This window comes from Nicotiana tomentosiformis, chromosome 4 (assembly GCF_000390325.3).
Source record: "Nicotiana tomentosiformis chromosome 4, ASM39032v3, whole genome shotgun sequence".
Lineage (NCBI taxonomy): Eukaryota > Viridiplantae > Streptophyta > Magnoliopsida > Solanales > Solanaceae > Nicotiana > Nicotiana tomentosiformis.
Window position 1 is genome coordinate 9480229 of NC_090815.1, and position 16601 is coordinate 9496829.

The following is a 16601-nucleotide window of genomic DNA, read 5'->3' on the forward strand; positions in this document are numbered from 1 at the left end:
CACCATTTCTAACTTAGTTGAAACTTGAAAAATTATATATTAAAATTAGGAGATGCAACGAGTGCACCATGATTAAATATTAAAACTTGAAAAAATTACTCCAAATACTTGACGAATTAATTTGAAGTTTGAAAGTTGCTCCAAATCTTTGCCCAAATACTTGAAACTTAGTTGATTGTGAGAAAATTGAGATAATAATATAGATAGATAGAATATAAGAGATTTGAGAGAGAATAATTGATTTTTGTGGGAAAAAATGAAGAAGGATGGGGTATTTAAAGTTTAAAATAGGATCAAAATATAATTTAATAAACTTAGGGATTAAATTAAAAGTTTGGGGGAGGGGGGGGGGGGGGAGACAAATATGGTCGTTTATAGCCGTTGGGAACGGCTGAATTTGCAAATAAGGTCGTTGCCCAACGACTCTATTTCAAAAAAAAAAATTAAATAACACGCGGGACAGACAGGATAGGACGGACGAGATAAACAAGACGAAATGGGCCGCCCGTCCCATCCCATGTACTGTTTAATATGGGATAAACGAGATGGGACGGGCTGGACAGCCTTAACGCAGAAGCACTTTTTTTCTCCTAAAAGCTTGGCAAAACACTTCAAATTTGAAGGAAAAAAAAAAGCATTTTTAAAAAAAAAAGAAAAGAAAAGCACTTTTTTTGAAAAAAAAAAATGCTTTTGAACTTGGAGAAACTTGACCAAATAAACTATTAATAAGAACAATTTTTAACGATGTAAAGTGTTCAATATACTACTCTTCAAAATTTCTTGCAGCTTGGTGCACAAAGTATCTTACGTTTAGGCACGATCCGAGAAAGGGTCGCATCCCAAGGGGGTGTGATATAGGTAGTCAACTCTGATGCAAGCATCAACGGCTGATTCTACGACTCAGAATTTAAGGTGTCCAAATAAAAAACAATATGAAATTTAAGTGAAGAATTGATATTAAATGATAAAAAGCTCCGATTCTTTCATTTAAATTAGTAATATTGTGAGAAACCTACTCTTTCATTTTATTATTTGTTTTGGGTGTTTAAGGTGACTACCCTGGGAAGGTAGTCTTGGGGGTTTGTGGTGGCGGTGGTGGTGGTGGGGGACCATATATTGTAATTTATTAGAGTGAAGAAAAAGTAAAACATGAGGAAGGAAAGTAGTAAAGTTTGGAAAATGTACTCTAGAAGGTAAGCTATTTCTTGACAATTCAAAGTAGAAAATTTTGAATGAGTATGGATAAGATAATACTACCTCCAATCTCTTTATCTCCTGTCACGTAAATCAATGATCGGAAGTAGAAAATAGTACTCCCTTCCCAAATATATTTTCTTTTTAGTCTGTGTTAAAAAGAATGACTCATTTTATATTTGAAAATAATTTATTTTTATGCAATGATTTATAGCAACACAAAATATATGTGCATCATTTTACACCACAAGTTCAAAAGTCTTTTTTTCCTTAAACTATATATCCATTTAAATAGGTTTACATAAATTGAAACGGATGGGGTACTATATTAATTAGGGGTGTCAATGGTTCGGTTCGGGCGGTTATTTTATAAAATTTATACCATATCAATTTTTCGGTTATTTTTATTATGTATAACCAAAAGTAGACTTTACGAACCCATCTCAATCATGTCGGTTTCTCTTCGGTATCGGTACGGTTCAGTTAATTTTCGGTATTTTTTTGTCACGTAAAAGTCACTAGTAGAAGTAAAATGCAATAACATATGTACTTTTATAGGACTTCGCAAAATTCTTTAAATAATTTTACTATTTAAAGGGTGATGGATTAAGAAAGCATGAAAAATGGAGAGAGTATAGATCCATCAACTATTCTATAACGGTGTAAAAGAATCTAACTAAATACAAAGAAAATATAAATCACATAAGTGGAAAGATATTAACCAAGTTGAAACTCAAGAATAAAGTCATTAGAAGATTAAATATTCAAAAAGATAAATCTAAATCACATGAAAGGAAACATATTCAATACATTGTAGTTTGCTACTCATAATCGCTAGAATAGCTTGTGTCTTGCTAGTGAATATGCTGAAAATAATTTAGTTTCAATAGGAGTAACATAATAGGTTTGAGAATTAGGATTTTGAGTTTAATTACTTGTTGGCTTGTAACTATTTTCATAATTCCAAGGCCCCAAGAAAAAATTTAATGTTTTATTATTTTTAAACGTAATATATAAATATATTTTTCACATGTAAATTTATTCGGCACGGTTCGGTATTTCTCGGTTTATTTTCATAAAATAAAAAACCTACCCTAGTTATTGGTACAGTTATAGATTTATATAAAAATCTACAATTTTATTTTAAAAAAACCTGAAAATTGATTCGGTACGGTACGATTCGGTCAATTTTTAACTATTCATTTACACCCCTAATATTAATCGGTCATCCATCTTGTCCCTTTTGGTAAACAAGCATAGTACTTAACCAATTTTGCACAATGTACGTGGCACAAAGTAAATACCTAGAGTAGCCTAGGAATCTTGGTAATGGACTTTGTGAAACTTCATAGACGAACATTTTAGTGTGGCCGAAACTATTTATATCTGATAATCACAAAAGTATATAAAATTTGTATATTTTTATATATATTTTTCGATTATTATTTTGAGAGTAATTATACGGTGTCATTTTTTCAAACTTAATCCTAGAGATTTAGACTTAATTCGAGAATTTGGTGATGGGTCACATGAAACTTAGTTTGAAAGAGAAATTATTAGACGTACGAATAAACGTATTACGTTAATAGTTGAAAGAAAAAGCTACACATAAGGTATAAGTATACTATTAATGGAACGTGACTTTTTAGAAAAATCACGAATTTTACCCAAAGCGAACAAACGTTAAGAGTGTCATTGAGTTGGTTAGTCCAATACAATCCATGCTCCTACTAGATTTGTTCAATGCTAAGTCACCTTCACCTCCAATAATAACAAGGATATATTATGAAGAAGTCAATGGTCCTCAGTTTTTTTTTATATATATAATTAATGCAGCTTCCTAAAAACAATTTATTTTTTCTGCCATTTAAATAAGCTTGGGTGATTTTTCTCAGACAATAAAACTTAATTGCCTTTTGTTATTTCCACTGATGGGTCTGCTTAGCCATCTTTAGGCACTGAACATTAATTCTCGAAAGTCTAAATTTGAAGATTTTACATCACTCAACATTCCACAAAAATCTCTTAAATTATAAATTTTTAAATATCTCTATCTGTCCAGTAGCTTTCAGCTAGGACAAATAAACGAGTTGATCACACTAACAAACGTAACCAAAATAATGCATGTAGAGCCTACCGAGGTACCAAGTTGTAGTCTTTATTTTTTCTTTTTCTTTCTCGTTTTGGACACCTAAATTATACATACCACGTTGAGTTGTGCAACTTGTTTTAACCATGCTCAAATTTCAAACCATTAGATTAGTGGTGTCCCACTTAGGGACAAACCTACTACATGTTTCAGAAAGAGATTCAACCTCTGAAAAATTATATTGTATAATTAAGATAAAAATTAGTTTGTTTGTACATATCTATAAATAAATAGTTGAAAAACTTCTAGTTTATTGGCAAATAGTTCAACATTTTCTTTAAATCATTGTTTGAATTCCAATTGTGTCATCCTTGTATGTTTTTTTTCTTGTTAAATTTTTGACTCAGCTACTGGTCTCATCAGGGGCGAAGCGCGTTCTGGTTATGAGTTCAGCGAACCTAATAGCTTTTGTTCAAATAATTCATTGATTATTTATAATTTAATAATTTAGAATTTAGTAACTTTTAGAGTTTCGAATGAAATATTAGTTCAGCCTCTGGGTTCCACCATTTTACGCACCTTTCAAATACAGAGAATGTCTTTTGAAATACCAAAATAACAAAGAGAGTTTCATTCTTTCCGGTTAGCAAGATTTAGACAGCTTCTTCAATTACAGCTCTTCCTTTCCTTTGACATAGCTCTTGTCTTTACATCTTTAACCTCTCTATATATTCAACTTTAAGTAAATACCCTTTTGTTTTTTTCTTCCTTCTCATGCATGGTTATTTGATGTATTGAATCTGAAATATAAAATGGAAAGGTATGAAATTCTTAAAGACATTGGTTCTGGCAATTTTGGTGTGGCGAAGCTTGTGAAAGATAAATGGAGTGGTGAGCTCTTTGCTGTTAAGTATATTGAAAGAGGCAAAAAGGTCTGTTTTTTTTATCTCTCTCTTTCTCTGATACATTTTTTTATGATCAAGTTTCTTTTGATCAAATCCTTCTTGGCATATTGGAAGGGAGCCTTGGAATAACGGTAAAGTTGTATCCTTGTGATATGTAGTTCACGGGTTCAAGCCGTGGATACAGCCACGGATGCTTGAATCAGGTAGGTTACCTACATCACAGCCCCTTCGGTGCGGCCTTTTCCCGGACCATGCGTAAACGCGGATGCTTCGTGCATCTAACTACTATTTTTCTTGTTGGCATATTGCTAGGCTGTTACAGAGTCTTTCGTCTTGTTTATTTAAAATATTCCTTTTTGTTACTCTGTTAATTCTTTTTCATTCCTTTGGATTATTTTGTGCAGATTGATGAGCATGTTCAAAGGGAAATCATGAATCATAGGTCTTTGAGGCATCCAAATATCATTAGATTTAAGGAGGTAATCTGTTCAGTATTCAATGATTTTGTGCTTTATTTATTTGTATCTTACTACAAATAAATAAATCTTATGAAATCTTAGACATGGTGATTTGGGAAGGAAAGTCTTGGCGTAACTGGTAAAGTTGATGTCATGTGACCAGGAAGTCACGGGTTCGAGCCGTGTAAACAACCACTTGCAGAAATGCAGGGTAAGGTTGTGTACGATAGACCCTTGTGGTCCGACCCTTCAACGGACCCCCCACTACATCGGGCTGTCCTTAGACATGGTGATCTGCTAGGAGGTGAAGCAGGATGCTAATTTCTGCTTATTTGAAAGTGAAGTTTCCTTTTTTGGTCCAGTTAAAGTTGAAGTTTTCTCAAGATGGCCTCTTTGAATCAGATTCCATATGTATTGAATTTGTTTCTTCCTCACAAAGTGAAAGTTGGAATTGAATATTTTCATTCTTTTTATCTTCCACTAAACTAAGTGGGAATTTGGAATCATATAATGAATAGACATTTCTAACCAAATTGCCTTAACTTTTGTGTTGCATCCTTAATACTAGTATTTGATAACTAATAAAAAGTTGTACTCTACTTCTTTTAACATTGATATTACAGTCTCCTTAGTAAACTTTAGAAGCCTGAGATGCTTTATCAGATACTGTTATAATACGCGAGTTAGTTGATGTTACCTGTCGATTGGTTAAAATCCTGATTCTTGATTTTGTACATGATTTCCTTTTCTAATTTTCTGCTACTAAGAGGGCCGAGACTTCTGGCTAATTCGATCGAGCTGCATTTATTAGAACGCTAAAAAAAGTTATCAGTATTGTGCAGGTATTGCTAACTCCAGCTCATCTAGCCATAGTTATGGAATATGCTTCTGGAGGGGAGCTTTTCGAACGAATATGCAATGCTGGAAGATTCAGTGAAGATGAGGTAACACAAGATTTTGGAGATCTCTTTCTATTTTTGTAATTGCCAATGCTGCAAAGATTGCCAGTTAGAAATTTTATAAGATAAATCTTGAAATTATTGTTAACTGATGTGATTTGTAATCTTGTCCGAATTATGCTTATTTTGTTTCAGGGAAGGTTTTTCTTTCAACAACTTATATCAGGAGTCAGTTACTGTCACTCAATGGTATGCAAAGGCCTATCTTTTCATTTCGAATCAGTTTATTACTAGAACATTAATTTACTCATGGATTACGAACGTGTGATATGATTATTTTCTTGAACTGCAGCAAATTTGCCACAGAGATCTTAAGCTTGAAAATACATTGTTAGATGGGAGCTCTACACAACGTCTGAAAATATGCGATTTTGGCTATTCTAAGGCAATGAAAACAGAACTATATGCTATCTTTTGATTAATATTCTTTCTTAATTCAGTTTCTCAGTGTTGTTATTTCATTGTTTAGTCAGCAGCATTGCATTCACAACCAAAATCTACAGTAGGAACTCCGGCCTATATCGCACCAGAAGTCTTATCAAGAAAAGAATATGATGGAAAGGTATGATATTATGACCTTTAAAATACAGCTTCAAATAATGTATTAATCTGTTGACCTAATCTTCAAGATTTATATGTATTTTGATGTGAAGATAGCAGATGTTTGGTCTTGTGGGGTCACATTATATGTGATGTTGGTTGGTGCTTATCCCTTTGAAGATCCTGATGATCCAAGAAACTTCAAGAAAACATTAACTGTAAACTTCTGATTCATTTTTAAATCATAATTGACTTCTTGTTTTGCTTTCTTTGTCTCAAAGATTTGCATTTTGTGACAGAGGATATTAAGTGTGCAGTATTCAATCCCTTATTATGTTCGAGTTTCAAAGGAGTGTAATCATCTTTTATCTCGAATATTCGTAGCTGATCCGGAGAAGGTTGGAGTTCTAGTTCTTAATCATTTCGATTTTGCTCATTGATCCTTTCTTTATCTTGAAAGGGAGCCTTGGCGTAACTGGTAAAGTTGCTGCCATGTGATCAAGAGGTTCCTCTTGCAGAAATGCAGGGTAAGACTGCCTACAATAGACCCTTGTGGTCCGGCCCTTCTTTGGTCCCCGCGCATAGCGAGAACTTAGTGCACCGGGCTGTCCTTTATCCTTTCTTTATCTTGTAAAATACCGGTTAATCGTCGAATATTATACGTGTAGAGAATAACGATCGAAGAAATAAAGAAGCATCCTTGGTTTTTAAAGAACTTGCCTAAAGAATTTATGGAAGGAGAGGAAGCTAGTTTAGTACAAATGAATGGTGGAGACAAACCATTGCAAAGTATTGAAGAAGCATTGGCTATAATTCAAGAAGCAAGAACACCAGCAGAGGGGTCTAAAAGTGATGATCCTTTTGTTAATAGCAGTATTAGCATGGAACTTGATGATTTTGATACTGATGCTGATTTAGATGATGAAATAGATACAAGTGGGGATTTTGTATGTGCATTGTAAGTGCAACACCATTGGCGTGCGCCGATGCGGCCCTTTCTCCGACTGTGTGTGCGTGCGAGATGCTTTGTACACTGAACTGTCTTTTTTTTATTACTGAGTGCTACTTTTGGCATGGAAGCCAATATTGCTGAAATATGAATTTGAGATAAGGCATCTTTTCTTGGCCATGGAGATGAAAATAATTTACTTAGTCCTACTTGGCCCTTGGGGCCATTCTATAGTAGAGTGGTTTAATTTTCTGATTTGTACTTAATGTTTTTTAAATCCATGTTTAGTTTCATAAATCTTCATTTTGATAGGAAGTTGAAGGTCTTTTTAAGATATTATATTCAAAAAACCATCATGTATGACACCAAGGATACCACATAGTTTTGTTTGCAATTGTAAATAAGTTGTGCAACTACTTTGTATGTAATTAAATATAAGATCTTTGTCAAGTTGATGATATTACTAATGCTTATATTAACTAATCTATAAAGAAGTCCTAGCATTGGATGTTGATTAGTACAAGGAACATAAAGAAGTAGTTTAATTGCAAAACCATTGGTTATTGACATATGATTTTGATTGAGATTTATTAACCTTGATCTTAATTAATTAGTAGAAGTCACCATCATTTGCCAGTGGAAGGATTTGAAAGCTGGTGAGACATGGACTTTTTGCTATTTCCTGTTAGTGTCTTGTAATTTAGGATAATAACAGTATTAAGTATCATTTACATTTTAGCTCTAATTTTGGTGAAAAAGTTGTGGATGTGAAGTTGCGCAAGAATACTGTTATTGCCCGTGGTAGAGATACAGTTCCCAATCAATCAATTAAAATTAATGTATAGGAACTTGTCCTCATCAAACTGAATGTCTACCCTTCCCGCATTTGAAGACAGATTAATGTTTAAGACCTCCGGCTTTCATGGAGATCCTTTCTTCTCTGACTGTCGTAGATTACCCATATATGGATGAATAACCGTGAAGTTCGACAATCTTTTGAGGGAGGGGAGTCGACTGACTGACAAGGAACTGACAGAAGCGAAAAAGAGGAGTGAAACCATTCCGATACCGCTCCGCCGAAAAAATTCACCGAATATATATGTAGTAATATTTTATTTAAAAATAATATGTAAAAATATAATAATCTCACATCGAGAAAAATACGGAAGAGATAAGTAAACAAGCATTAATCCTAATGGTACGTTGTAAAACCGTGCGGATCTAGGCCCAAAGCGGCAATATAACTAGTGAATTGGATTGTTACATATGGTATGAGAGTCACTCTGCGTACTAACCTTAGAGAAGCCTTTTGTTGCCTGTTGGGGCCTCAATAATTCATGGCCACTATATTAATTATAAATTATTTGATGTTGCAAAACGTTAACAACTCCTGTTATAATTATTGTTTACACCATTTGATAAGGATCTATATAGACTGATTATTCAAGGCAATAGAAAAACAAATCAAATTGGAGAAGATAAAGGAAATTAATGAATTATGATTGTTTGTTGACCTTTACCACCTCACACGATGTGGACTAATGAATAACTAATGGAAGTTGATTGTATTTTTTATTAATTTTGAAGAAAAAAACAATCATTATTTTTATGTAAAATTAATACAAAATTTTAAAATTTTCAATAATTTGGAGATATGTATGCACGCCATTGGTCATTGATCTTGTCCTTTGAAAAAAGAGCAAATGGCACAAGAGATTATGTAAAGACTTGCACGTCATTGGTTATTTGATCTAGTTTTTGGAGTTTTTTTAATTGAGTTCAGAAATCCTCAAAATGAGATCTTTTTTTTTTCTTTTTTATAAAACAGCTCAAACTAACATTTTTTTTTCTTCAGAAACTTATGAATCGACCTTGCAATTGCAGTTTTGAAAAATTCAAAACAAACACCACCTATTATTTTTCGGAAAAGAAAATGGTATATACGAGTACCTAACATTTATTTGCATCTCTCCTCGTTCCACTTTGATTCACATATATCGTAATATTTATGTATATATCGTAATATTTATGTATATATAAAATCTTCTTATTAAAAAAATATAAAAATATAACATTCTATTTTAGACAATTAATAAAAGTGTCAAATAAAGTAAATGAATAGATAATTTAGCATAAGCATTTGCATTTGATCTAGCTTTAGTGATCTGTTCTTTCACCATACACTAGACCTAGTCGGCAAAATCGGGAAAAACAAAATATAGCCAGATTTACAACTGGTAGTTGAAAAATAGTCACAATTCAAAAGGAATCGAAATTTAGCTACTTTTTCATGTAAAGATAAAATCTGAACAAAAGCACCCTTAAAAATCTAGGAATATACCAGCATAATATGCTGGAGTTAGAATTTTTTATATATGAGCTTCCAGCATAATGTACTGGTGTTCCAACATAATATGCGGGAAGTTTATATGCAGGAGATTCATAATACAACATATTATGCTGGAACTTTCCGATGTGCTGGAGTTACAACATAATGTGCTAAAAGTTTATACGTGGGGTCTCCATAATCCCACATATTATGCTGAAACTTTCCATGTTTTAGCAAAATAGTGACTATTTTTTAATGACTTTACAAACGCTGACTCATTGTGCTCCTCGTCATACTTTTTGGACTCGAGAATCCAAACAACACACTAAACATCAAACGCAATCCAAGAAAAATTGAACTTGCAAGACTTGATAAAAATGAAACACATTCGACCACTAGCCTATTAAAAAAACTAAGAAAGAAAAAATAGTTGAACTGAAATTTAGTATGACGAATCATCCACAACAAACTATTTTGAAAGCTTAAGTTTTTTTTCTGAATAGCTTGCCTTCCAATTGAAAGAGAAATGTATTTTGAAGTTAAACAACAAACATACTATTAACTAGTAAGTAAAAGCACATGTAGTCTGCTGCTGTTGCCCTCACTCCTCACAGACAACCATATAATCATTTCCCTTCACAAAAACCATCACAAAATAATAAAATTTACAACCGAATACATGAGATTTTCAAGAATGACTATCAGTAAAACTTTGAAACTTTAATACGATGGATAATTGTCGCCTAAAAAGTGAAAGAAACGTCGAATCCTGATATCTCAAGAACTACAACATGCTTTCTTTCCTGGGATAACTTGTCCAGGACCAGGTACAAGAATCTTCTTTCCAGTTAAAGATGCAGGATTGCCATTGGATTGATTCTCATCTGCAGCAAGATTCTTCTTGTTCACAATGTTGAAGATCTCTGTCAAAACAGTCAAGAATGCGTCCTCCACGTTTGTCGCTTCCATCGCAGAAGTCTCCAAGAAGAACAATCCTTCCTTCTGGGCAAATTCTTTAGCATCTTCGGTAGGGACAGCTCGTTGGTCTTCAAGATCCGTTTTGTTTCCGATCAGCATGATCACGATATTCCTATCGGCATGTGCACGCAACTCTTCCAGCCAGCGGGGTATGTGATCAAAGGTTTGGCGTTTCGTTATGTCATAAACCAACATAGCTCCAACAGCGCCCCTGTAATATGCACTTGTGACAGCTCTATATCTGATAATGACAAGGAAATGACTAATCAGTTACAAAATTGTTAAGTTTCTATTGCACTTATTAAGAAACAGTCTTATACAAGGAAAAGCTTTACATGTGGAAATCAAGCTATTCAGATCCCTAATGTGATATCACTCTGATGGGGACATCAACATTTGGTAACAAGCATGTATAAGAGCTTGTGAGAATCTAGAAGGGTATACACTAAATACTAACTCTAACGATCATTTGGCAGTGCACTTGCACACAATAGCAATTTGATAGTAGCGTAGATGTTTCGTCCGAATAACTACGATGTCTGATCCATAGCAGGCATACTTTGCATATTAGTAAGCAGGAACCAACTAGCAATAAAAGACGCCATGTTTTATCCAAACCTCAAGCGGTATGATGTTTTAGAATGTTACTATCCATTCCCTAAAATATTAACCAACTCCATTTTAATGAAGCATCTCAATGAGGCATTTTCGCCCCAAAACTTGGGATCTTAAATACAATAGAGGAACCCGTGTAATGTAGGAGAATTTTAAGAAGTTGAACAAAAACAAGAAGCAGAGGAAAGCTGGCAAAGAAAACTGGATATCTCCTCCAACGCTAGACTAGACAATGTGGCCGGCTGATGTTAACTCATATTGTGAATACTGATGCCCAACCTAGATATAACTTGGTGCAAGGGACAGATGCACCACCAAAGCCAAGAATTCAAGCCGCGTCAGTGAGCGCATACTGAGAACTCATGAAGTGAGGCTTTCATCTCTGTGTTCATCTTATGAAATGAAGCTGTTTTTATAAGACATGAAATGAAGTTGTTGCTGTGGTCAATTGACTAATTAGGACAGACAAGCATGCAATAACTTGAATGGCAACAACCTGTTCAGCAAAAATAATGAATTAACACTAAGATCTTTTGGTGAAGTGCACGAGAGTGTTGTAGAACTGAGTTGAAAGAAGGAGAAGATCAAAGATGAGCACGTAGGCCTATCATTCTTAACCTGAGAGAGACGAGGATGAAATACTACCGAAGAAATTAAAGATCAACAACGGAGATTCTGGTGAGTCCAGTGGTGGATCTAGGATTTCAAGAGGATGAGTGCACTATTGTGAAGATGCGCATTTAGAATTTATATTTGACGAGTTTAACTTTAGTATCTACACTTTTGAAATTATAGGTTCAAAATTCTATTCTTTTTAAAATTTTAGTGATTTTCACGTATATATCTATACTCCATGCCGAAAACAAGACCGTTCGGAGTGGGATTTGAACCACCAATTTCACTCGTAGAGGTGCACCCAATGATTATTGCACCATAGGAGTCTTTGAGTATGGGTTCACGCACATATAATTAAGTAATTTTCAAGAAATATAACATTATTATACATGGTTTAGGGAGAGGAGTATGGGTTCACGTGAACCCATACCCTAAGACTTAGATACGCCCCTGCTGGTGACAACAAAAAATTGGTAATACTTTATTTCTTTTCGAAACTGGGTGGCCAGCGAACATCTTTAAGCAGTTTGTCAGTGAGCCAAAAGACTCTAGGATTGCAACGGTCATGATACTATATGAAGAATAAGTTACAGAGAACCAAATAAAAGAACTTCTTTTTGGTAATTGAGAGAGAACCAAAATTTTGAGAGTGCGCACAATTGCATCAGAGCAAAGTCTCAACCTTGCGCATCTATATCCCTGTTTAATTTATAATGACTTCCACTCCAGTTGACTATGGGATACAATCACCTTAAATGGGGCCTAATTTATGGATAATATCCCATTTATGTTGCACCAGTTAAGTAGTTGTCCAATACGAGTTGTTACCTTATAAACCCAGACATACTCTACCAATCTTGTCCTAGTTTCATCCTTGGTCCTAGCTTAGATGCAAATGACTTAGCAGTTCCATCAAGACTCATGATGATGTAAATTATATATATAAGGAGGGCAGTTGATGCATTCCTTTTCAGCTAAGGGGGTGGGGGATTTGGGGGGAACCCCGGACAAGGAAATTAGCTATTTGGGGGGTGGGGGGAGGGGGGATTTGTGTGATAGGATTCCTTCAGGATACTACAAACATTTAAAATCTATAGTGCAACAACTTGAAACAGACTAAACTTTTATCACCTATCCAACTTAGGACCAAATAGAGCAGATGAACCTATAGCCTTTTTGTCCAATGATATGATACTTGGAAAATTATATTTCAGAATCATCTACAGATTCATCAATATACACCTTTCAATAGGTAATCTTAGAAAGGTTGAATGACAAAAAGACTGTAAATTTTCACATCATAGTGAACAGAAAAACGACTTAATGGTTCAAGGAATATTAGTGGAGAAAGAGCTCTCTGGTTACCCACCAAACTAGTGAAAACCAAAAACAAGAAAGACAATCTATCAACCTAATCTACAACATTCAGGACAGATACCTTTCATATTAAATACTTTATCAAACTATTGCTAGACAAGAGAATACAATTGATAAACAAAGAGCAATAGAAAGCAGGACCCCAGCCGCATAAGGAAAAATTTCAACAAGAAAACATGAGATTGACATGCACAGCAATCTCTGTGTTGCTAGAGGAACCAATTAAAAAATTACTTGGCTCTTTAAGTTTTGAAATTCAACTATCAATACCAAGATATTTGAGACTTGGGCCTATACTAAATTCTGTTTATGGTGCATAAGCTTGAAGATGAATTTTTTCTGCTACTTGGTAGAGTCTTTTCCGGTCAATGCCAAAAACATGATTCAACAGGGAAACTAGGACTGAGCGCACTGCACTTATCAATTAGAAAAGCAAAATAAGCAAACCATGACAAAGTCTATCCGACTCAGTCAGTTCGACTGAGTTGTCAAAGACTTAGGCCGGAGTCTACTCAACACGGTCAACTCAATTGATTTGTCAAGTTAAAATGATATGTCACCATGTGATTCTACTCAAGCACATGACTGTTTTCTGTTTGAGTAACTATTTTTAATCAATTTGAAAAGAGTAAAACTTCACTGCAATTATATCTCTGTAAAAAACAAGTATGTAATGGCAATTGACAACCAAATGTAATACTCATACCCCCACCCCACCCCTCACCCCATTTCAATTAATATGTCTTCCTTTCTTTGTTAGTCTAAGTCAAAAGAATGTAACCCTTCTATTTATTTTTTATAATGTATGTCACCCTTCTATATTTAGTAAGTTATAATTCCAACATTCCCATTTTACCCTTAATGACACTCCCTTATGAATGACATGACATGTTTACCACAAGATTTAAAGGGAATTTTTGGTATGCCATACACACCATTAGTTTAAGACCACAAGATTCAAAAGTCTACTTTACATTTTTAAGCTTCGTGTTCAATCAAACTAAGTCACATAAAATGAAATGGAAGAATAAAATTAGTCATGTATAACATATGGTTGTAAAAAGAGCAGTGATGATTAATACGTATCTACTATAATACATGACTAAGTCTTTGTTTTAGTTCGTAAATTTTTGTGTCAACTTAGTCTTTGCCTTAGATAGCCTTCTATTATCAATTTGAGTGCGAGTTTGAAGTTGAAACAAAACTTCCTACTTTATCCAAAACTTCCAAACATCCCATCTAATTCTTAATTGATAATCACTCTCCAACAACCAAACATGCTAAATCATTGAAAGAAGCTTTTCGGGATTATTTAAGACACAGAATTATTACAACCTTTTCACTAATTAAGTACTATATCCCAAATCTCCTACTACATTGAGCATGCCTAAGACAGCTGCATGAAAGGGCATAAACTTAATGAATAAACAAGTATACAAAGTTTTATTAGTCGGTATACAAAAATAACGGAGAGATCTATATTAAGGGAAACAATTCAAGCTCCAAATTTCAAGAATATCCCATCCAAATAGCAAATGCAAACTTCTGCATTGTATATTCAAATAGATGTTGTATATTCCCTTCATAAAAAGAAAGGATCGTTTATTCCCCTTTAAAAATTCAAGTTGCTTCATAAACTCGCAACAAACCATGACATAGAGGGTAAAAGAAAAGGAGCTAACAAACTACAGAATGATCCAAAGATTATCACCACCATTTGCCGAACTCGGCTTACTGAAAAGTATCAAAACAGTGAAAATGCAGAGCAAGCAGCACCCCACAACCATTGGTAACCAAACACAGAAGAAATCTTGGAGTAAACCAATAATAATATTACTCCATGTGCCATTTTCACTACACGCGTATTATTTCAAGATTCAGACAGTTTTTCTCCTATGACTTTTAATTTTAAATATTTATATATTTTTTATTATACTTAAAGGCGAAATGAGAGTATTTTAATGAGCCAAGAGTATGGCTCAGTGGTCAATGAAGTGAGTATAGACCTTGAAGACAAAGCGAGATAGAAAAAGACACTAGGTGATTTTTTCCCATCTACCTAAGCCTTAGTGGGATAAGCTATCAGTAAATGTGTTATGATGTAGCAGGTATCCAGTGCACTTTTAAGAGATAACAGGAGAATAGTCGCCGCAAGCTCCCTCTGGCACTACCATTATTAAAAATATGTATATACAGTATTGTAGTACTTTTATGGCACTCCTATATTGAATCATCCCCAAATTTAGCACGAAAAGTGTGACCTTCTATTCTCAACCCCTTCACTCCTTTTGGATTGAGGAATTACTAATAAGATTTAAGTTATATACATTGATGACAGTGTAATAAATTTTTTACAACAACAGTGTATGTAACCAATTACAGCAGGTTACTTATCATTTATTCCTGGTTATCAATCAACCTTATTAACAAATTTACTTGTAATTAGACCTGGAAAAAAAGAAGGGCAACCCGGTGCACTAAACTACTGGGGCGGACCACAAGGGTCTATTGCGCGAAGTGTTACCCTGCATTTCTTCACGGCTTGAACCGGTGACCTGATCGTCTAAATATTACACCATCAGTCCATGAAACTTAAACTCATATACAAAAAAAAAAAAAAAAAGGAGAAATGGAGTTTGCTATTCACAAGAAGAATTGAAGAGTCAAAAATATTGATACCGTTCTTGACCAGCAGTATCCCAGATCTGAGCTTTAACAGACTTGTGTTGAATGACAAGGGTTCGAGTCTGGAACTCAACCCCAATAGTAGCCTTAGAATCCAGGCTAAATTCGTTACGAGCAAATCGAGCCAGTATCTGTGACTTTCCCACTGCTGAGTCACCGATTAACACTACCTTGAATACATAGTCTATCTTCTGGCTCGCATCCCCATATCCACTCGCCATTTTTTTTAAAACCAGAAAATTAAGCTTCTGTATAGTTAATCAGCAGCTGAAAGTTAGAGAGAGAGAGTGAGAGAGAGAGAGAGAGAGATCTTGGCGAGTCTTAGAGAGAGAGAGAGAGAGAGAGAGAGAGAGAGAGAGAGAGAGAGAGAGAGAGATCTTGCTGTCTGAAAACTGGTGGATCTTGCTGTCTGAAAACTGGTTTACATACTTTTCCTTTGGACTGCTGTCAAAGAATATAATCAAAAGAAATATTAATAGGGAGCAGAAGGGAACAAAATAAAAGGTTATTTTTCTTTATTTAATTTTTGGTGTCAATCTTTTTCTTTTTAAAAAAATAGATTTTTGATTGCAATGGGAAAAAGGGAAGAGAAAAGTGAGGTTTAAAGTAAATAATTTATTTATAATATTTTTTTATTATTAATTACTGTATGATAATTTATTCATTATTAATATTGATATAAATAATTCATGCGTTATAATCTTGTTAATTAACAAAACGATCCCTTAGAGATATGGGTGGAGCCACATTGGGGGGTTCATCCGAACCTTCTTCCAAAACATTACATTGTATAGATAAGTTTAAATTACAAAAAAGCTCTGCATCTGTCTATTCGAGTTAGCGATAGGCCAGCAACCTTTGGCTCCCCACACGGTTGTGGCTGGCTACACGGGAGGAGCCCCCCGCTT

General features: G+C 34.3%; 2 protein-coding genes across 2 annotated transcripts; one reads left to right on the plus strand and one right to left on the minus strand.

Moving 5' to 3' along the window:
• Positions 1-3856: 3856 nt before the first annotated feature.
• Positions 3857-7391, plus strand: LOC104088729 (serine/threonine-protein kinase SAPK2-like). Its single transcript, XM_009593458.4, has 9 exons — positions 3857-4215; positions 4593-4667; positions 5489-5590; positions 5741-5794; positions 5898-5990; positions 6075-6167; positions 6259-6363; positions 6445-6543; positions 6814-7391. Exons 1-9 carry the CDS (start codon positions 4096-4098, stop codon positions 7105-7107), a joined length of 1035 nt encoding a protein of 344 aa, XP_009591753.1. The 5' UTR covers positions 3857-4095; the 3' UTR covers positions 7108-7391.
• A 2614-nt stretch (positions 7392-10005) lies between these two features.
• Positions 10006-16131, minus strand: LOC104088730 (ras-related protein Rab11D). Its single transcript, XM_009593461.4, has 2 exons — positions 15688-16131; positions 10006-10642 (listed from the first exon to the last, which is right to left on the minus strand). The coding sequence occupies exons 1-2, from the start codon at positions 15912-15914 to the stop codon at positions 10201-10203; spliced, it is 669 nt and encodes a 222-aa protein (XP_009591756.1). The 5' UTR covers positions 15915-16131; the 3' UTR covers positions 10006-10200.
• Positions 16132-16601: the final 470 nt, after the last annotated feature.